General features: G+C 46.9%; 1 protein-coding gene across 1 annotated transcript in view; it reads left to right on the top strand.

The window, feature by feature from the left end:
- Window positions 1-22,309, top strand: part of PITPNC1 (phosphatidylinositol transfer protein cytoplasmic 1) — a 76,429-nt gene continuing 54,120 nt past the window's right edge. The window contains exon 1 of the mRNA XM_069952066.1: window positions 1-443. Coding sequence (XP_069808167.1) covers window positions 396-443 — 48 coding nt within the window. The 5' untranslated portion in view covers window positions 1-395. The remainder of the gene's footprint in view (window positions 444-22,309) is intronic.

The following is a 22,309-nucleotide window of genomic DNA, read 5'->3' as shown; positions in this document are numbered from 1 at the left end:
TCGGGGGTGCTGCAGAAACAGGAGCTGAGATCGGGGTGCTGCAGGGACAGGAGCTGAGATCGGGGTGCTGCAGGGACAGGAGCTGAGATCGGGGTGCTGCAGGGACAGGAGCTGAGATCGGGGGTGCTGCAGGGACAGGAGCTGAGATCGGGGTGCTGCAGGGACAGGAGCTGAGATCGGGGTGCTGCAGGGACAGGAGCTGAGATCGGGGTGCTGCAGGGACAGGAGCTGAGATCGGGGTGCTGCAGGGACAGGAGCTGAGATCGGGGGTGCTGCAGGGACTGGAGCTGAGATCGGGGGTGCTGCAGGGACTGAGATCCATGGCTGCAGATCAGTGATGCTTCCAGTGTGAGGGTCTCCTGTCAGCCCCCCGCCCCCCGTCTCACCGTCTCACCATGCTGCTGAAGGAGTACAGGATCTGCATGCCGCTGACTGTGGAGGAGGTAGGTGCCACCAGGGGTTAATAAGGGGGGTGGGATTGTCTGTAACCCTATTGCTGTAAGAAGGAGGAGGGGGTCTCTCTGTCCTAACCCCTTCATTGCCGGTGTCTGGATTCCTATGACTGTTAACCCCTTCCTGGCTGCTGGGGTGGGGGTGGGGTATTCATTCCTCTGTAGTAACCCCCTCCATACTGTCTGCAATCCTCTGCAGTAACCCCTTCAGTGCTGGGGCTTCTGGTGGCCTTTATGGATAATCTGATGCTTTTAGCTCATAGGAGGCTTTAGAGGGGAGCTGGGGCAATATGATGGCATAAGAGGGGAGCTGGGGCAACAGAGGAGGCATCAGAGGAGAGCTGGGGCAATATGATGGCATAAGAGGGGGGCTGGGGCAATATGATGGCATAAGAGGGGAGCTGGGGCAATATGATGGCATCAGAGGGGAGCTGGGGCAATATGATGGCATCAGAGGAGGGCTGGGGCAATGTGATGGCATACGAGGGGAGCTGGGGCAATATGATGGCATAAGAGGGGAGCTGGGGCAATATGATGGCATCAGAGGAGGGCTGGGGCAATATGATGGCATCAAAGGGGAGATGGGGCAATATGATGGCATCAGAGGAGGGCTGGGGCAATATGATGGCATCAGAGGGGAGCTGGGGCAATATGATGGCATCAGAGGAGGGCTGGGGCAATGTGATGGCATAAGAGGGGAGCTGGGGCAATGTGATGGCATACGAGGGGAGCTGGGGCAATATGATGGCATCAAAGGGGAGCTGGGGCAATATGATGGCATAAGAGGGGAGCTGGGGCAATATGATGGCATCAGAGGAGGGCTGGGGCAATATGATGGCATCAAAGGGGAGCTGGGGCAATATGATGGCATAAGAGGGGAGCTGGGGCAATATGATGGCATCAGAGGAGGGCTGGGGCAATATGATGGCATCAGAGGAGGGCTGGGGCAATATGATGGCATCAAAGGGGAGCTGGGGCAACACAGAAGACATCAGAGGGGGGCTGGGGGCATCATATAGGGGCTTGGGGGATATGAGGGCATCAGAGCTGGGGCATCAGCAGGGTCACTTTTTCAGCACTAGGTCAGTGGGGGATTAACCCTCTCAGCCCCTTCTGTCAGTGACATGGTAACCCTTGGTCTGCTATGAAAACTCCATTGTGGCACGTTTAACTCTTTAAGATACAAGGGAGCAATAAGGAAAGGGGGACATGGGGGTATCTGATTGTTACCCTGTATATGGCCGTTACATCTGATTGGTACATTATATCTGACATCCATTCTTATCTTCATGCTGTATTAATACTTCCTGGCTGATTGCTTCATTGTTATTGTCGGGGTGGCCACTGGATGGCGCTCTTCTTGCTCACACTGTACCCTGGACAGTCACAGCAGCAGCTACAGGACCAAGAGCATAGACTCTGAACCTGAGACATTGTAACCAAATCTGCTGGAATCTTAACATAGATTGGGGGGCTGTTATCAGCCACCTCAGACAGGGGGAAGTCCCCTTTAAGTGTGCTGAATGTTGTTGGCTGACTGCTGGTGCCCTGTATTACATTGCGTCTCAACACATCTGGGGATTTATGGCTTATTGGCCTTTAGATAACCTTATTGCTTTGTATGATGACTTGGGGGGGGGGGGGGCATAGTGTTTGGGGTCTACATGAGGTGCAGCCACTGAATGTGAACAGCTCAGGGGCCGCTGGCTCATTCAGACACCACTCAGCAATTCTGGAATCTTAGGCAGAAGATATTAATGGAAGAAACCATTCACAAAATCATCCAGGCAGCGGTAGTGAAGCCGCCTCCTCCAGAGCAGAAATCATAACGTTATTAACCCTTTATATAAGGAATCTCTGCTGCTCTGTATAAAGAACATTTCAGGAGTGATTCAATACTATGTACTGGTTATGTCTTGTGTGTATGGAAGGATGCACAGTACCACTTACTACTATTCTGTAGGGGCAAATGCACAGTACTACTTAGTGCTGTTGTGAATGTATGGCAAGATACACAGTACTACTTACTGATCTTCCCCTGTACAGACTGATGCCTTGCTCTTGCCCTTGGGCGAATGCATAGTACCACCTTCTGTTTTTTGTAGGTACAGACTTACCGCTGTTTTTATGTGTGCATGGCTGTAGACACAGTCCTTCCTACTGCTATTCTCCTGGATTAATGAGCAGAGTACTATAACACCTCTTTTCCTTTAGTAGTTGCACAATACCACTTTGGCTTTGAATTGCTAAAATTTAAATATGTTCATATAACCAACAAATCCAGGCAGTAGCCGGTTCAAAACTACACAGTGTGAACAAAGCCTAATCCTCCTGCAGCATCAGGATCAGGTGCTGTATTTTCAGGAGGAATAATGTTGTGCAGGATGAGGTTCAGACGTAGTAACTTCTGGCAGGATCAGGTTCGGGAGCAGTAACCTTATATAGCATCAAAGTTAGAAGCAGTATCTTCCTGCAGGATCATGATCAGGAGCAGAAACTTCCTGCAGAAACAGGGTCGGGAGCAGTAACTTCCTGCAGAATAAGGGTCAGGAGCAGTAACTTCCTGCAGGATTAGGGTCAGGAGCAGTAACTTCCTGCAGGATTAGGGTCAAGAGCAGTAACTTCCTGCAGGATCATAGTCAGGAGGAGTAACTTCCTGCAGGATCATGGTTAGGAACAGTAACTTCCTGCAGGATCGTGGTCAGGAGCAGTAACTTCCTGCAGGATCGTGGTCAGGAGCAGTAACTTCCTGCAGGATCGTGGTCAGGAGCAGTAACTTCCTGCAGGATCGTGGTCAGGAGCAGTAACTTCCTGCAGGATCGTGGCCAGGAGTGGTACCTTCCTGCAGGATCATGGTCAGGACAACAATTTCCTGCAGCATCAGAATGAGGAGCAGTAACTTCCCACTGGATCAGGGTCAGGAGTGGTAACTTCCTGCAGGGTCAGGAGCAGTAACTTGCTGCAGGATAAGGGTCAGTAATTCCCTGCAGGATCAGGAGTGGTAACTTCCCACTGGATCAGGGTCAGTACTGGTAACATTTTGCAGGATGAGGGTTTGGAAAGGTAACTTTCTGCAGGATGAGGGTCAGTAACCATTTAAAGGGCCATATACTGTTTTATACATGATATAATTGGATGACATATTTGTTGGTATCAGACCTCTCTATTATTTGCGCCAGTCAATGTCTTAGCGTGTCTGTACAGTCATAGCCAAAAGTTTTGAGAATGACACAAATATTATATTTTCACATGATCTGCTGCCCTTTATTATGTGTGTTTGTTAGATGTTTTTATCACATACAGAAATATAATTGCAATTATATTATGAGTAACAAAAGCTTATACTGACAGTTAGAATGAGTTACTGCAGCAAGTCAATATTTGCAGTGTTGACCCTTCTTCTTCAGGACCTCTGCAATTCTCCCTGGCTGCTCTCAATTAACTTCTGGACCAAATCCTGACTGATAGAAGTCCATTCTTGCACAATCAATGCTTGCATTTTGTCAGAATTTGTTGGTTTTTGTTTGTCCACCCGTCTCTTGATGATTGACCACAAGTTCTCAATGGGATTAAGATCTGGGGAGTTTTCAGGCCATGGACCCAAAATCTCTATGTTTTGTTCCCTGAGCCATTTAGTTATCACCTTTGCTTTATGGCAAGGTGCTCCATCATGCTGGAAAAGGCATTGTTGATGGCCAAACTGCTCTTGGACGTTGGGAGAAGTTGCTCTTGGAGGACATTCTGGTACAATTCTTTATTCATGGCTGTGTTTTTAGGCAAGACTCTGAGAGAGCCGATTCCCTAGGCTGATAAGCAACCCCAGACATGAATGATTTCAGGATGCTTTACAGCTGGCATGAGACAAGACTGGTGGTAGCGCTTACCTCGTCTTCTCCGAATAAGCTGTTTTCCAGATGTCCCAAACAATCGGAAAGGGGATTCATCAGAGAAAATGACTTTACCCCAGTCCTCAGCAGTCCACTCCCTGTACCTTTTGCAGAATATCAGTCTGTCCCTGATGTTTTTTCTGGAGAGAAGTGGCTTCTTTGCTGCCCTCCTTGAGACCAGGCCTTGCTCCAAGAGTCTCCGCATTCTCAGGCTGCGTTCACACTACGTATATTTCAGTCAGTATATTTCAGTCAGTATTGCAACCAAAACCAGGAGTGGATTAAAAACACAGAAAGGCTCTGTTCACACAATGTTGAAATTGAGTGGATGGCCGCCATTTAATGGCAAATATTTGCTGTTATTTTAGAACAATGGCTGTTATATTGAAATAATGGGCGTTATTTACTGTTATATGGCGGCCATCCACTCAATTTCACCATTGTGTGAACAGATCCTTTCTGTGTTTCTAATCCACTCCTGGTTTTGGTTGCAATACTGACTGAAATATACTGACTGAAATATACGTAGTGTGAACCCAGCCTTACAGTGCACAGTGTGGATGCACTCACACCTGCCTGCTGCCATTCCTGAGCAAGCTCTGCACTGCTGGTAGCCGGATCCCGCAGCTGGAACACTTTTAAGAGATGGTCCTGGCGCTTGCTGGTCTTTCTTAGGCGCCCTGGAGCCTTTTTGGCAACAATGGAACCTCTCTCCTTGAAGTTCTTGATGATGCGATAGATTGTTGTGCAATCTTTCTAGCTACGATACTCTTCCCTGTTAGGCCATTTTTGTGCAGTGCAATGATGACTGCACGTGTTAATTTAGAGATAACCATGGTTAACAGAAGAGAAACAATAATGCCAAGCACCAGCCTCCTTTTAACCCCTTAACGACAAAGGGTGTATATTTACGCCCTATTGCCGGTAAGGGAGTTCAGACCGTGGCGGTCGCTTGAAGCCCGGGACTGCAGGTATTAGCGGGCACGGTCCGATCGCTGTGCGCCGCTTGTAGCCCGGGACCGCAGGTATTAGCGGGCACGGTCCGATCGCTGTGCCCGCTAATACAGTAATCAGATGCAGCTGTCAAACATGACAGCTGCATCCGATTACCGGATTCAGCTTATCCCTGGAGTCTAGTGGAGGAGATCGCTCCTCCGGGATGTTATCCCGGAGGAGCGATCGCCGTTTCTGAAGCCGGCCGGGGACCTCTCCAAGATGGCGCTGTCCCCGGCTCGGCACTCGTTTACTTCCGGCTGCAGCAGCCGGAAGTAAACGAGTGCCTATCTCATGGATCTCTGCAGCATATCTATGCTGCAGAGATCTCTATGAGAGATCAGTGCAATTATACTAGAAGTCCCCCAGGGGGGCTCCTAGTATAAGTGTAAAAGTTTAAAAAAAAGTGTCATTATTAATAAAAAGCCCCCTCCCCTAATAAAAGTCAGAATCACCCCCCTTTTCCCAGGTTATAAATAAAAGTAAATAAATAAACAAACATGTTTGCTATCGCCGCGTGCGTAATCGCCCGAACTATTAATTAATCACATTCCTGATCTCGCACAGTAAACTGCGTCAGCGCAAAAAAATCCCAAAGTGCTAAATTGTGCATTTTTGGTCGCATCAAATCCAGAAAAATTGTAATAAAAAGCGATCAAAAAGTCATATATGCGCAATCAAGGTACCGATAGAAAGAACACATCATGGCGCAAAAAATGACACCTCACACAGCCCCATAGACCAAAGGATAAAAGCGCTATAAGCCTGGGAATGGAGCGATTTTAAGTGACATATATTTGTTGACAATGGTTTGAATTTTTTACCGGCCATCAGATACAAGAAAGGTTATACATGTTACATATCGTTGTAATCGTAACGACTTGAGGCACATATATAAAAAGTCAGTTTTACCCCAGGGCGAATGGCGTAAAAACACATTTCCCCCAAATAAACAAAATGCGTGTTTTTTTTTCAATTTCACCACACTTTGAATTTTTTTCTGGTTTCGCAGTGTACTTTATGCAAAAATTCAGCCTGTCATTGCAAAGTACAATTAGTGATGCAAAAAATAAGGGCTCATGTGGGTCTCTAGGTGGAAAAATGCAACTGCTATGACCTTTTAAGCACAAGGAGGAAAAAACGAAAACGCAAAAATTTAAATTGGCTCTGTCTTTAAGGGGTTAAAGTGTCCAGTGGGTCATTCTTAATCATGACAGATTGATCTCCAGCCCTGTCCTCATCAACACCCACACCTGTGTTAATGGAGAAATCACTGAAACGATGTAAGCTGGTCCTTTTAAGGCAGGGCTGCAATGATGTTGAAGGGTGCCTTCACACCTACCGACTTGCAGCGTTAATAACGCTGCGAGTCGGCTAGGTCCTGGCAGATCACTGTCACTACATACACGCAGCGGTCTGAACGACCGCTGCGTGTATGTCAATCTGCCGGCCGTTTAACCCCTTCTGATGCCGGCCGGCCGCCTCCCGCTCCGCTTTGTATACATACCTCCTCGCTCCTCGGGGTCCCGGCGTCCTGCTCTCCCGCCCAGCCAATCAGTGTGTTGCCCTGCCACAGCCACTGATTGGCCGGGCGGGAGAGCAGGATGCCGGGACCCCGTGGAGCGAGGAGATAATGTATACAGAGCTGAGCGGGAGGCGGCCGGCCGGCATCAGAAGGGGTTAAGCGGCCGGCAGATTTACATACACGCAGCGGTCGTTCAGACCTCTGCGTGTATGTACTGACAGTGATCTGCCAGGACCTAGCCGACTCGCAGCGTTATTAACGCTGCGAGTCGGTAGGTGTGAAGGCACCCGAAATGTGTTTTGGGGGGATAAAGTTCATTTTCTAGGCAAATATTGACTTTGCAAGTAATTGCTGTTAAGCTGATCACTGTTTATAACATTCTGGAGTATATATAAATTGCCATTTTTAAAAACTGAAGCCGTAGACTTTGTAAAAATTAATATTTGTATCATTCTCAAAACTTTTGGCCATGACTATATGTTTGTATCCTATTCGCCATGTCGCCTGCTCAGCAGTTGATGGTTAATGTGATGGGAGTTCTCATTATGGACTGCACTTTCCCCTCCCCCACAGTCTTCTTGCCTATTGTCACTGTGTCTGGCGACCTGTCCTCAATGCTGTGACCAGAGCCCCCGGGCTCTGCAGGAGCCGACTGACAACCTGCGCCCACCACCGCTGCCATCCTCCCCGCCTCCCTGACTAACCTCATCTGACAGCCAGAGACGGATCTACGCCCCAAGGCCCCATAACTGAACAAGTCAACTAATGGTGCAGAGAGTCTGCAGATATCTGACTACAGAAGTAGTACTGTGCTATGTGCATACATCTACCATAGAAGTGGTACTGTGCCATATGCATACATCCACTATAGAAGTGCTACTGTGCCATATGCATACATCCACTATAGAAGTGCTACTGTGCCATATGCATACATCCACTATAGAGGTGCTACTGTGCTATATGTATAAAAAGCAGTACTGTGCAGTGTCTATACATATAGGATAAGAAGTTTTACTGCGCTTTTATATACATGTAAGATAAGTGGTAGTGTTCAAAGTCTATAGGACAGGAGAAGTAATATTGTGTAGAGTTGGGTGCCTCCTTGGAAGATGCCTGTGGCCCCTTCTCCTCAGATCGGGATGAGTTTCCTCTGTATTTTTCTTGGTACTAATACGTTGTCGTCATGCTGAATGATCAAAATACAGTAGTTTCACAATACAAAGTTGCAGGACGGCACTAACCAGTGTATGAGAAAGAGGAAACCGCCGCCCTGTGCTCCCACCAGAAATAACCCTTCCGATGACTTGTAAATGTCAGTGTAACACTTCCTTTGACCAGGGTGATGGATGTCCATGCCAGAGACTGTACTCTTCCACTTTCTCCTGAACTTCCTGGGTCATGAAGAGAATAGTAGGACACAGTTGGAGCAGACGTATTCATACATGACTGGGACCAACCAACTTGCAGTGTAGTACAGTGGTAGGAGCCTATGTACCGCATAGGGGCCTGGCAAAAGATGGAGGACAATGAAGGAGGAGGGGAATGATGAAGGAGGGGATGGTAAGAATGATGGGGAGGGAAGAAGGGGTGATGGAGGTGGAGGATGATAGATGGAGAAGAAGGGGATAGAGGGATTATGCAGAAGAGGAGGATGATGAGGAGGGGGATCATGGAGGAGGAGGGAGGCTGATGATAGAGGAGAGGAGAAGGATGATAGAGGAGAGGAGGAGGATGAAAAGGGGAATCATGGAGGGGGAAGGAGAATGATGATAGAGGAGAGAAGGATCATGGTGGAGGAGGGGGCGCTGCATCTCCCGTAAGTGTTTTATCTTCTTAAGAAACATCTGTCTTTTTAAGATCAACTGAGATTAGCAAATGGCCTGAATTAAGGTTATGAAAGAGAGAGAAAGGCTATGGGGGCAAATAGAGGGAGGGAACAGGGGGCAAATAGAGGGGGGGGGGACAGGGGGCAAATAGAGGGAGGGAACAGGGGGTTACATGGGTGAAGATGGAGAAACGGGAATATATCAGGAAGGGAGGGGGCAATGGGAGGCAACAAGTATAAAGGGAAATGAGGGAACAAGGTGGCAGTGGGAAAAAGATCGGGGAGGGGGCAGATATGAAGAGGAGGCAGGAAGGAGGAGTAACAATGGGGAAGAGATCAGGAGGGGGCAGGGAGGAGTGGGTACAAAGGGATGAGAGAGCGGGTACATGGGGCAATAAGTAAGAGATCAGGAGGGGGCAGGGAAGAGTGGGTACACAGGAATGGCAGAGAGGGTACAGGGGGCAATGAGGAAGAGATCAGGAGGGGGCAGGGAGGAGTGGGTACACAGGAATGGCAGAGAAGGTACAGGGGGCAATGAGGAAGAGATCAGGAGGGGCCAGGGAGGAATGGGTACACAGGAATGGCAGAGAGGGTACAGGGGGCAATGAGGAAGGGATCAGGAGGGGGCAGGGAGGAGTGGGTACACAGGAATGGCAGAGAGGGTACAGGGGGCAATGAGGAAGAGATCAGGAGGGGGGAGTGGGTACACAGGAATGGCAGAGAGGGTACAGGGGGCAATGAGGAAGAGATCAGGAGGGGGGAGTGGGTACACAGGAATGGCAGAGAGGGTACAGGGGGCAATGAGGAAGAGATCAGGAGGGGGGAGTGGGTACACAGGAATGGCAGAGAGGGTACAGGGGGCAATGAGGAAGAGATCAGGAGGGAGGAGTGGGTACACAGGAATGGCAGAGAGGGTACAGGGGGAAATGAGGAAGAGATCAGGAGGGAGGAGTGGGTACACAGGAATGGCAGAGAGGGTACAGGGGGCAATGAGGAAGAGATCAGGAGGGAGGAGTGGGTACACAGGAATGGCAGAGAGGGTACAGGGGGCAATGAGGAAGGGATCAGGAGGGGGCAGGGAGGAGTGGGTACACAGGAATGGCAGAGAGGGTACAGTGGGCAATGAGGAAGAGATCAGGAGGGAGGAGTGGGTACACAGGAATGGCAGAGAGGGTACAGGGGGCAATGAGGAAGAGATCAGGAGGGAGGAGTGGGTACACAGGAATGGCAGAGAGGGTACAGGGGGCAATGAGGAAGAGATCAGGAGGGGGAGTGGGTACACAGGGATGGCAGAGGGTACAGGGGGCAATGAGGAAGAGATCAGGAGGGGGGAGTGGGTAAACAGGGATGGCAGGGGGTAAATGAGAGGAACAGAACAAGAATCAGTAATCTCAGTGGCCCTGGTTATGGGGTGAGATCTGTGTATTACACGGCTCCTGGCATCTTGTGCCACCTGGTATATGGTTTCCAGGAATAGGTGGTGACCCCGCCGCCCCACATCTGTCTGGGCACAGAAGGTTCACGCTCTCATTCCTGTGCCCACGCATTTCCGCCCTCGCTGCCAGCCAGGTCACAGAGGGGGACTTGTATTTATAGTTCTATCGACCTGATGTGATCCCGGACTGCGGACAGATATAACTGCATCAATCATTACCATGTTCCCATTCACTGACAGCAAACAGGGGCCGACCTAGTCCTGCTCACACAGCTGAGGGTTTGTTACAATGTATCAGTCTGCACAGATAATGCACCAGCAGCACAGATCTCACCCCTGTCCTGCTGTAATAATGCTCATATTGATTGTCACCACACTTTCCCAGATTCCTGAATGCCATGTCTTGGAATTCTTAGGAATTCTTAGGAATTCTGCTGTAACAATGACCACCCAGCCTTCCCAGATTCCCAAATAGCATATCAGCCTGGTCGATCCCTCACCCCTGCCTTAAGGCCCTATTACACGCAACAATTATCGGCTGTTTTCGGCCGTGTAATAGAAGGCAATGATCAGCCGACATGAACGATGTCAGCTGATCGTTGCTGTCGTTTGTCTTTCAACATGTTGAAAGACAAATGACTGTGATAGCAGCGATCTGCTGCCGTCACTCCGTGGAATAGGAACGGCGGCAGCAGACCGCTGCTATCTGCTATGGGCTGCCCGGACGATCTAGCGATCACCTGGGCAGCCCGCCCGCACCTCTGCGCGGCCTCCCCTGCACTAACCCACGGTAATAGCGCCTGTAGCGAGCGGGGAACGAGGAGCAAACGAGCGCTGACAGCGCTTGTTTGCTCCTCACAGTCGCCCCGTGTAATAGGGGCTTTATTGTGTTAAAGGAGAACTCAAAAGCAAAAGAAAAACAACTTTCAGATCAACTGGTGTCAGGAAGTGCCAGAGATTTGTAATTTGCTTCTATTTAAAAATCTCAATTAAAAAAAAAATATATTATCAGCTGCTGTATGTCCTGCAGGAAGTGGTGTATTCTTTGCAGTCTGACACAGTGCTCTCTGCTGCCACCTCTGTCCATGTCAGGAACTGTCTAGAGCAGTAGCAAATCCCCATAGTAAACCTTTCCTGCTCTCCGGTCTGGAAAGAATACACCACTTTCTGCAGGTCATACAGCAGCTGATAAGTACTGGAAGACTGGAGTTTTTAAACAGAAGTAAAATACAAATCTCTGGCACCACTTTATTTGAAATAAAAGTTGTTTTATTCACTGGATAACCCCTTATAGAGATTGTCACCCAACTTTTCTATTATACCAAATAGCTCATCTCATATAGGTTTCCGTTTTACATGGTTGTCACCCAATTTTCCCAGCATTCCTAGGTTGTCACCCAGCTTTCCCGGATTACTTATTCAGTGGTACACCCACCTTTCCCGGGATCCTGAATGTCAGAGGAGCAGTCTTATCTCCAGCTCAGGACTCTGGGAAAGCTGGGTGGCAGCAGTGAGTTCAGGGGTCAGGTGGCGCCCTTAAGTAAGGTAACGCTATACAGTAGTAGAAAATACCTGCAGATTACAGCCGCTATTTCCATCCCCCACAGGGGCTATTAATAAGTTTACACACACCCGTCCCCTGCCATTGTTTGCAGGTCACCATGGCGATGTTGGTCATATGCCCTGGGTGGGTCCCCGGGCCACCCAATGAAACCAGAGACCCCCATTACTGGAATGACACTTTAACAGGTGCCCCCCCCTGTGGCCTCTCAGGTTCCGGGCCAGAAGTGTCGCTATGTTCTTTCCATACAATCCGGAGGAATTCCCACCGTTGACGTCTCAGGGTTGGAACGACGGAAATTTTGGAATTTGCCGATTATACAACAGTTATGGTGAGGGTTCGTTACAATGTGTCAGCCTAAAATGCAGCACAGTTCTCCCTCCTGCTTTGAGGGTTTGTTACAGTGTGTCAGTCTGGACTCCTGAGGATTGTGTAGACTGGATGTAACTAACAAAACCCCAGCTGTACCAAATATCAGCTCCACAACCGAGGTTTCCACTCATTTACAGCAAGCGGAGACCTTGACGTATTGAGAAAGTAAAACACTGAGGCTGAGAATGTGTTTGGGCTCGAAATGTCTCACAGCTTAGGAGTTGTCAGCGTTGTATCCAGTCTATACACTTCTATATGAATAGTCTGGACTTCACACTGATACACTGTAACAAGCTATCAGCACAGGAGCCGTATCCAGAGTCCATTAGAACTTGTCACGATACAATGATATTAGGAACCTGCCCTTTAAGAGTGATCAGTGTTATTAGAGACACATTAGGATTCTGGGGGAAGCCTCCAGGCACCTGAGTCCCCTGGGACCCTCATTGTCTTTCTGTAGATCTCACAGCACAGGGCGACCTTGGCCGAGGTTCAGGGCAGGACCATTGTGTGAGAGGATGGAGTGTTCCAGGACAGAGAGCTCCCCGCAACATCCCCCGCACCCCCAGCCAATATAATCCATTCACTGCCGTCCAGGAGACCCCATCACCAGGAAAAGAACAGAGAAGTGTTACTAAGTGTTTATACTCCAGAGCTGCACTCACTATTCCCCAGCTGACATTACTATGCAAAACCTGGTGTGCAGACACTGAACCAGCGGGGGATGCTGGCAGATGCTCTGGAGGTAATGTCATTCATATAGACAGTGAGGGGATGGGGCAGGTGCTGCAGGGATTTGCACACATTGGCGGTCCTGGCTCTCCCCTCAGAACACATGGGGCACTGATGCCGCTCAATCTGGTGAGTGTTGGGCCGATGCCACAGCAGATCTCTGGGTACAGCATATGCCGGCCTCTGTTTAACCCACTCTGACTACTCCCCACATATACATACAGCCTCAGCCGTCATCTTTCTGTATACACTAGTCTACACTAAGGGCCCTATTCCACCGGACGATTATCGTTCAGATTATCGTTAAATCGTTCGAATCTAAACGATAATCGTTCGGTTGAAATGCAGTTAACGATTAACCACCGAACGAGAAATCGTTGATCGCTTTATAAGACCTGGACCTATTTTTATCGTTGCTCGTTCGCAAATCGTTCGCATTGAATAAGACTTTGTTCGCAGTAGATATGAACGCAATAGCAAAGAAATAGCGAAGAAAAAACGATCGCAAATACGATCATAAGTAAAGATTATCGTTCCATGGAAATTAGTGAACGTTTTCAGGTCTTTCGCAATAGCGGTCATTTGAGATCGTTAATCGTTAACGATTATGCGAACGATAATCGTCCGGTGGAATAGGGCCCTAAGGCTCTTCCCCCTCATTTCACATGGAAAAGGTGATGCTCTCGTGTGGCAACACTCTCACATGCCGTAGGCGACAATTTACTGCTTGCGAGATTTTACTTTCTTGGATTTTAACAATTCACTGAAAGTGTGAAGAACGAAAAGACGGAAACATCAGTGGAGTAAATATAGGCCGCAAATACAGCCCCCTGCCGTGTGACTTTCTATACCAGTGATTGGTACATTTTAGCGACCGAGTGCCCAAACTGCAACTGCAACTGCAACCAAAAAACCACTGATTTATCGCAAAGTGCCAACATGGCAATCTAACCTTAACACTGTACAGAGCAGGCACTCCTGTCATTATGAGAGAGGTCCAGGCAGCTATGTGCTCTGTGCACCACTGTGTGCTGCACGGCCCCAGGATGCTAGGCAGCCTCCTTCCTTAGGTATGTGGTGGAAAACACATAAACCTACACATTCGCTGGTGAATTCTTCCATCCGCTCAAAGAATTGACATGTCAATTCTTTGGGCGGACGATGGAATTCGCTGGTGAATATTATTACATAAGTCTTTGGGACAGGCAGGACTTCAAGCGGAGGTTGCATGGCGGAATTCGCTTGAAGTCTCCAGGCGTATTCTGTAGTGTGAACATAGCCCTAGTAAGAGATCAATGGTGCACATGCCATAGGTTTGCCACCACAGTCCTACAGTCTTTAACAATAGTATGAGGCACCAAGTGTCTTGTACACCAGTATCATGTACCTCAATGTCATTTACCTCTTACCTCCGTATCTTGTACCTCAGTGCCTCATACCTCAGTATCTTGTACCTCAGTGCCTCATACCTCAGTATCTTGTACCTCAGTGCCTCATACCTCAGTATCTTGTACCTCAGTGCCTCATACCTCAGTATCTTGTACCTCACTGCCTCAGTGCCTCATACCTCATTATCTTGAACCTCAATATCATGTACCTCAGTGCCTCATACCTCAGTATCTTGTACCTCATACCTCAGTATCTTGTACCTCAGTGCCTCATACCTCAGTATCTTGTACCTCATACCTCAGTATCTTGTACCTCAGTGCCTCATACCTCAGTATCTTGTACCTCATACCTCAGTATCTTGTACCTCAGTGACTCATACCTCAGTATCTTGTACCCTAGTACCTTAGTCTCCAGGCGTATTCCGTAGTGTGAACATAGCCCTAGTAAGAGATCAATGGTGCACATGCCATAGGTTTGCCACCACGGTCCTACAGTCTCTAACAATAGTATGAGGCACCAAGTGTCTTGTACACCAGTATCATGTACCTTAATGTCATTTACCTCTTACCTCCGTATCTTGTACCTCAGTGCCTCATACCTCAGTATCTTGTACCTCACTGCCTCATACCTCAGTATCTTGTACCTCAGTGCCTCATACCTCAGTATCTTGTACCTCCGTGCCTCATACCTCATTATCTTGAACCTCAGTATCTTGTACCTCAGTGCCTCATACCTCAGTATCTTGTACCTCATACCTCAGTATCTTGTACCTCAGTGACTCATACCTCAGTATCTTGTACCTTAGTGCCTCATACCTCTGTATCTTGTACCTCAGTGCCTTGCACCTCAGTATCATGTAGCTCAATGCCTCACACCAAAGTATCTTGTACCTCAGTATCATGTATGTTAGTACCTCACTCATACTTCAGTATCTTGTACCTCGTACCTGTGTCATGTATCTCAGTATCTTGTACCTCAGTGTCTTGTACCTCAGTACTTCATACCTCAGTATTTTGTACCTCATTACCTTGTAACTGTGACTTGTATCTCAGTATTTTGTAGCTCAGTGCCTCGTACCTCAGTATTTTGCACCTCAGTGCCTCATACCTGTGTCTAATATCTCAGTATCATGTACCTCATTGCCTCATACCTTAGTGTCTTATACCTCTGAGTCTCATTCCTCAGTACTATACCTTAGTATCATGTACGTCATTTCCTTATACTTCAGTATCTTGTACCTCAGTGTCTCGTATCTTAGTATCTTGTATTTTAGTACCTCGCTTATACTTCAGTATCTTGCACCTCAGTGTCACATATCTCAGTATCTTGTATTTTAGTACCTCTCTTATACTTCAGTATCTTGTACCTTGGTGCCTCATACTCCTGACACACAGTGGATGAAAGAATCTTCTAATTATACAATTCTGCAATGTTATAAAACTCTTTGCCCCTGATGGGACTGCGGATGATGGGGAGTTCAGGGGGGCTCCTGATTCTGCCACTGACCTCGCTCCGTCATCTGATCCCACTGAAGCGGAGAGAAGCCATTAACCCTGGCACTCATCGAGGCGGCCATATTGCTGCTATAATCTCTTGGATTTCATTATAACTGTCACCTCCCCCTGATTCCCTGACATCGACGGCAGGCTTTAAATTGACAGTGAAAATGGGGTCATTATTCCAACCTGGAATGGCAGCAACCCAGAATACCGTAATAAAACGTAATACTGCAGGCTAGAAGAGATTTATTTAAATCCACTTTAGTTGCTTTTTAAAAATGTATTTCTTATATTTTTTCAATAAACATTTTTGTAATTTCTTTTTAATATATTATTTAATTATTTATTTACCTTCCCTGTTATTAGGCCCGGAAGACAAACTTATTTTATGGATTATTTTAGTTTCTATTGTAATTTTTCTGTTCTTTCGGAGAGGATATACTTTTTTTTATTTCATTTTAATATTTTTTACTTTTCAAATATTTTTTTTTCTTTACATTTCTCATATATTGATCTTTTATTTAATTTTTTTTTTCATAATTCTTTAATGAATAGTTCTTATATTTTCTTATCATTTTCAGAACTTATGTATTTATAATCTGCTTCATTATTAATTTTTTAAACTTTATTATTATTATTATTATTATTATTATTATTATTATTATTATTAAGCCATTTTTATAGTTCCTTAATAATTATTTATTATTATTAATTATAATTATTTAATTATTATGTATAAGCTACTGTTTTAGATATAACTTCTTATTTCATAGGTCTTTTAAGAAATTTAGACTTTTCTGTATTTATTTTATTTAAACTTTGTATTGTTTATTTTTCTGTCATTCAGGTTTATCATTTAGTGTATATCTTTGTATTTTAGCATATTGCATAATATTGCACCTTAGCTCCCTCAAGCTTTTTCACCTCAAATGCAGATCACATGGCCACAGAAAAGGACGCTCTTCAGCCTGAGGCATTACACCTTATCTCTATAGGTTCCTCAGGGGCGGGATTTTCCGGACTCTCGTCCCCTTGACGAGGATTAGAATTAGTGACATTGCAAGAGCATTGGTAAGGCAATCGCTAGCTAAATTCAGAAAATTCAAATTTTGCACAAAATTAGTCCCTTCTGCATTGCCTCATGTTTGATTGGGGGTGATGCAGGGGTAGGTGTGTGCTAGGCCTCATCTTATGTATTGAGTATATGGGTCTTGCAGGCCTGTACCATATGATGTAATCATCTGATGCCCCCCACAGGATACCCCGCCCCTCACACCTGTACCTGCCCCACAATGAACGGAACCCAACTCCTCACACCTGTACCTGACCCAGGTTGACCATACCCCCGCTTCTAACACCTGTACCTGCCCCATAACATCTGGACCCCCACTCCTCACACCTGTATCTGCCCCCCAATGACCAGACCCTTGCTCCTCACACCTGTTCCCTCTCACACAATGACCATATCCCACCCCTCACACCTGTAACGGCCCTACGATGACCAAACCCCACTTTTCACACCTGTTCCTGTCCCACAACAACCGGACCCCACTTTTAACACCTGTACCTGCCTCATAACATCTAGACCCCTTGCTCCTCACACCTATACTGGCCACACAATGACTTTATCCTGCTCCTCAAACTGCAGCCGCAGCCACGCTCCTCAGACTTGTACCTGCCCCACATCAGATACCCCACTTCTCATACCTGTACTTGCCCAAAGATGACTGGGCACCAGTTCCTCACACCTGTACCTGCCCCTCAATGACCGGACCCCACTTTTCACACCTGTACCTGCCTTGTGATGAACGGACCCTCACTCCTCACACCTGTACCTGCCTTGTGATGAACGGGCCCTCACTCCTCACATCTGTACCTGGCCAATAAGGTCCAGCCCCCGCTCTGCACACCTGTACTTGTGTACCTGCCCCACAATGACTTGATCCCTGCTTCTCACACCTGTACTTGCCCCATAACATCCAAACCTCTGCTCCTCACACCTTTACCTGCCCCACAAAGATCATATCACTTTGCTGCCTGTGAACAGCGGTAAATGTGTCTAACAGCGCCGGAGAGAACAAGCCTTCATTTACCTAAATTAGCTGATTTAGTAAATTGCTTTGATGAATTCTGGAGAATCGTGAACAGATGTTCCAGAACTTTCTCTTCTTCCTGAAGTTTGACGGCAGCCAGAACATTGAGAACTCACAAGCAGCCACATTCCAGCTTCACCATAAACCCAGCGCTCGCTACACAATGCTTCTGACCCTCACAATACAAAACCTTTCCTATTTTCTACAAGTTTTTCCTGGATAATTTTTGTCTATTTGTGCTCTTAGTGTTACACCTTGTGTGATTACGCTTTCGGTATGATGGGCTCTTATTATTACGCTGTGTGTGATTACGCCTGGTATAATCATCCCGTTACATGGACTGACGCAATATTTCATTTTGTTGGTTTTGGGATTAGGGCTGGAGCTGACTCATCCTCTCATCCTGGTGACTCAGTCCATAATCTTCATCCAGTCACCTCATTAATCACAGTCAGCCTTTAAAGGGGCCATGATACCTCCATGTACCAGGAGGCTTGTATTAAAGTGGTCCTAAGTCACAAGGTCGCATTTGTATCTCTGGCACTTGTACTCTTCTAGCACCCTGCTGAGCTTCATGGCGGCTCATCTAGTGTGCTATTGTGCTTCATGGTGGGTTATCTATCTAGCACGATGCTGTGGTACATGGTGACTCATCTAGTGTGCTGCTGTGCTTCATGGCGGCCCATCTCACCTAGCGTGCTGCTGCTGCGATACTTTGAGGCTCATCTTATCTAGCCCTGTGCTGTAATACATGGCGGCTCTCCTCATGTAGCGTGCTATTGTGCTTCATGGCGCCCTATTTCATCTAGCGTGTTGCTGTAATACATCGCTGGCTATTGTGGTACATGGCGGCTCACCTAGTGTGCTGTTGTGTTTCATGATGGCCCACTTATCTAGCGCGCTGCTGTGATACATGGCGGCTCACCTCATCTAGCCTGCTGCTGTGCTTCATGGCAGCTCATTTCCTTTAGACTGCTGCTGTTATACAGGGTGGCTGATCTAGTGTGCTTCTGTGCTTTTTGGCAGCTCATCTCATCCAGAGTGCTATTGTGCTTCATGGTGGCTCATCTCAACCAGCGTGCTGCTGTCATACATGGTGGCTCATCTCATCCAGAGTGCTATTGTGCTTCATGGTGGCTCATCTCATCCAGCGTGCTGCTGTCATACATGGTGGCTCATCTCATCTAGATTGCTATTGTGCTTCATGGTGGCTCATCTCATCCAGCGTGCTGCTGTGCTTCATGGTGGCTCATCTCTTCCAGCGTGCTGTTGTGTTTCATGGTGGCTCATCTCATCCAGCGTGCTGCTGTCATACATGGTGGCTCATCTCTTCCAGCGTGCTGCTGTGTTTCATGGTGGCTCATCTCATCCAGCGTGCTGCTGTGTTTCATGGTGGCTCATCTCTTCCAGCGTGCTGTTGTGTTTCATGGTGGCTCATCTCATCTAGCGTGCTGTTGTGCTTCATGGTTGCTCATCTCATCCAGCGTGCTGTTGTGCTTCATGGTGGCTCATCTATCATGTTTTTGGGTGCTCATCTCCTCTCTTGTGTTTTGTGAGGCTTATCTCTCTGGGTACGCTTGCTTGCTTTTAATGGAGCTCAGTTCTAGTACCTCTTTTAGTTGTGTTTTACGCCAGCTTATCTGTGGTAGCACACACTCTCTTGTTTCACTGTGTTTCATCTGTTCTAGCTCGCTCTCATATTACATGTCGACCTACCTTCTCTAGTGTGCGCTTTTGTGTTTCATAGTATATCCTTTCTTCTTGCGTGCTTCTTTGTATTTTATATGGGTTATTTAGCATCCTTGTGTTTCATGGTCGCTCATCTTCTCTAGCACTCTCTGTTGTGTCCCATGCTGACTCTTTTGTGGAGTCATTTGCCTGCTTTACCTAGCTGGTAGTATGCTCTCTTGTGTTCCATGGCTGCTCATCTCCAGTAGAGTGCTCAATTCTATTACATGGCAGCTCATGTTTGGTGCTATAGGCTTATCTGTTTTATGGCAGCTCATCTCTGCTACAGTGCTCGCTTGCTTTGCATAGCAGCTTATCTCTCTCTCTCTTGTGTTCCATGGTTGCTCATCTCTGGGACAGTGCTTGCTTTCTTTAAATTGCAGTTCATCTTTGGTGGTATGCTCACTTCTGTTCCATGGCTGCTCATCTTCAGTAGAGTGCTCAGTTGTATTACAAGGCATCTCATCTCTGATGGTATGCCCTCTTGTGTTCCATGGCAGCTCATCTCTTGTACAGTGCTTGCTTGCTTTATATGACATCACATCCATGGTGGTATGCTCTCTTGTGTTCCATGGTTGCTCATCTCTGGTACAGTGCTTTCTTCCTTTTTGTGGCAGCTCATCTCTGGTATGTTTTTATATAATATCATGGTGGCTCAGCATTTTACTTGAGTATTATGACCACTCATTTCTAGTACCACTGTGTCTTGTGTTTCACAGTGGATCATCTGTAACAAAGTGCTAGCTTGTGTTTCATCTCTTTTGGCGTACTTACTTGTTTCATACTTGGGTTTCATAGTGATTTCGGGCAGAACAACTTTGGTGGCATCTTGCTTGTATTTCATTGCAGCTCATCTCTTCTGATTCGCTCCCTTGTTTTTTTTTGTCATGGCGGCCTATATCCTCTAGCTCTCTTGTATTTTTGGCGGCCTAACTCTGCTGATTGTGATCTCTTGTGTTTTTCATTGTTTCACCTCCACCTATGCTCTCTTGCATTTCATGCCGGTTATCCCTTGTAGCATGCACTCTTATGATTCATCGTGTAGAATCGAGCTTATATTTTATGGCGACTTATCTCTTCTTCCTTGTTCCTTTGCATTTCATGGTGGTTTATCTCCGGTGGTGTACTCTGTTTATGGTTTATGGTGGTTGATCTTAGCTGTCATATTTGTGTATTTTGAGTTTGGTGTCTGCTAATATACTTACTTTGTCCCATGACAACTCATCTTTGATGATATGCTCTCTTCATAGCGGCTTATCTCTGGTGATATTCTTTTTTACGTTTCATGGCTGCTCACCTCAGGTGGCATGCTTTCTTGTATTCCAGGAAGAAACATATCTAGTGGTATGCTTTCTTGGGTTTCATGGTGAAATATATCTGGTGGTATGCTCTCTTGGGTTCCATGGCTCATCTCTGGTGGTGTGCTCTGTTATATTTTATAGCAGCTGGTCTCAGCTGTTGTATTTGTGTATAATGGTTCTCTGCTAGTATACTTACATGTGTTGCATGACAACTCATCTTTGGTGTATGCTCTCTTGTGTTTCATGGTGAAACATATCTGGTGGTATGCTCTCTTGGGCTCCATGGTGGCTCATCTTTTGTGGTATGCTCTCATGAGTGTCATGGCTGCTCACCTCTGGTGATATCCTCTCTTGTAGAGTGCTTACTTTAAATATTTATTCTTCATTTACAAATTCAGAAAAACTTGACGAATTTACCCTTTTAGTACAACAAAAACGAAAAGTTCCGCAACTTTACAAGATTTACAGGACTGATGTTATTTGTTATTATGGGTCTTGTGAAGATCCAGTTATTTCATCTCTTCGTGACATATGGACATTATACCGAGGCCTTCGCCATAAAGCTCCTTAATAGCAGATTATGTGCTCAGTTCTGGATATGGAGGATCAGGAATATTAGAGGGGATGATCGTCCTGACAGCCGGTGAACTGTGTCAGCCGTCGACCCTCAGAGAGGAAAGCAGGACAATCACCCCCAACAGACAGGACGTCTATCAATAAGGGCCTCACCCCGAGTGGCTGGTAATACATTGATAACATTGTAACCAACGCGTTTCAAAGAAACTGATTATACAGAAATGACCCAGGATCCTCATAATCCCCTCTTGAAATATTTAGTAACCATTGTGTCTCCAAATGAGCTGATGGCTTAGTAACTGCAGGTCTGTGGTGGAAACACCACATGGAGAGGGGGGGCACATATTTTACTGAGAACAGTACTTCGGGGTGGGTTTTAAGTGGATTCAGATACCCCACCATTACATCTCTATTAGATCTTGTACCCCAGCATAAAGTGTCATGCCCTTTATAACGCAATGTAGTTTTCTAGTGCTTTAACATTTTGAAGATTGTGACGGAAAACAAGGCTCAGGCTAACCACCCATAATGGTGGGCCCCTGAACGACTGGACAGCTAGTATTTTAGTATCTGGTGCCTGCCATCTTTTTTTCCCCCTTGACCTAACAAACCTCTTGCCCCTCCTTTCTACTTTTCCCTTCCCAAACCTCCCCGACCCCAGCCCGGTTTTCTTGTTTCCACTTTCCCCCACAATACCTTTACCATGTTTCATGCTTCCTTCCACTAACAGAGCCCATCTCACCTTCTAAGCCACCGATACCAACAGAGCACCCCCCTCATACCCTGCCTTTTGTCGTTCATGTTCTGGCTCCCCTTACAGAGCTTCTGGCACCTTAGACCTTCTGGCCTTGCCACGTGCCTCTGCCCCCCCATGCCCTTCTCCTAATTGTGCCCCCTCACACAATTCTAGTACCTTCACTTCTCCAGGGTACCCCTACCAC

Source organism: Dendropsophus ebraccatus, chromosome 14, assembly GCF_027789765.1.
Source record: "Dendropsophus ebraccatus isolate aDenEbr1 chromosome 14, aDenEbr1.pat, whole genome shotgun sequence".
Classification (NCBI taxonomy): Eukaryota; Metazoa; Chordata; class Amphibia; order Anura; family Hylidae; genus Dendropsophus; species Dendropsophus ebraccatus.
The sequence above is the reverse complement of the archived record's forward strand: the minus strand, read 5'-3'. Positions and strand labels throughout refer to the sequence as shown.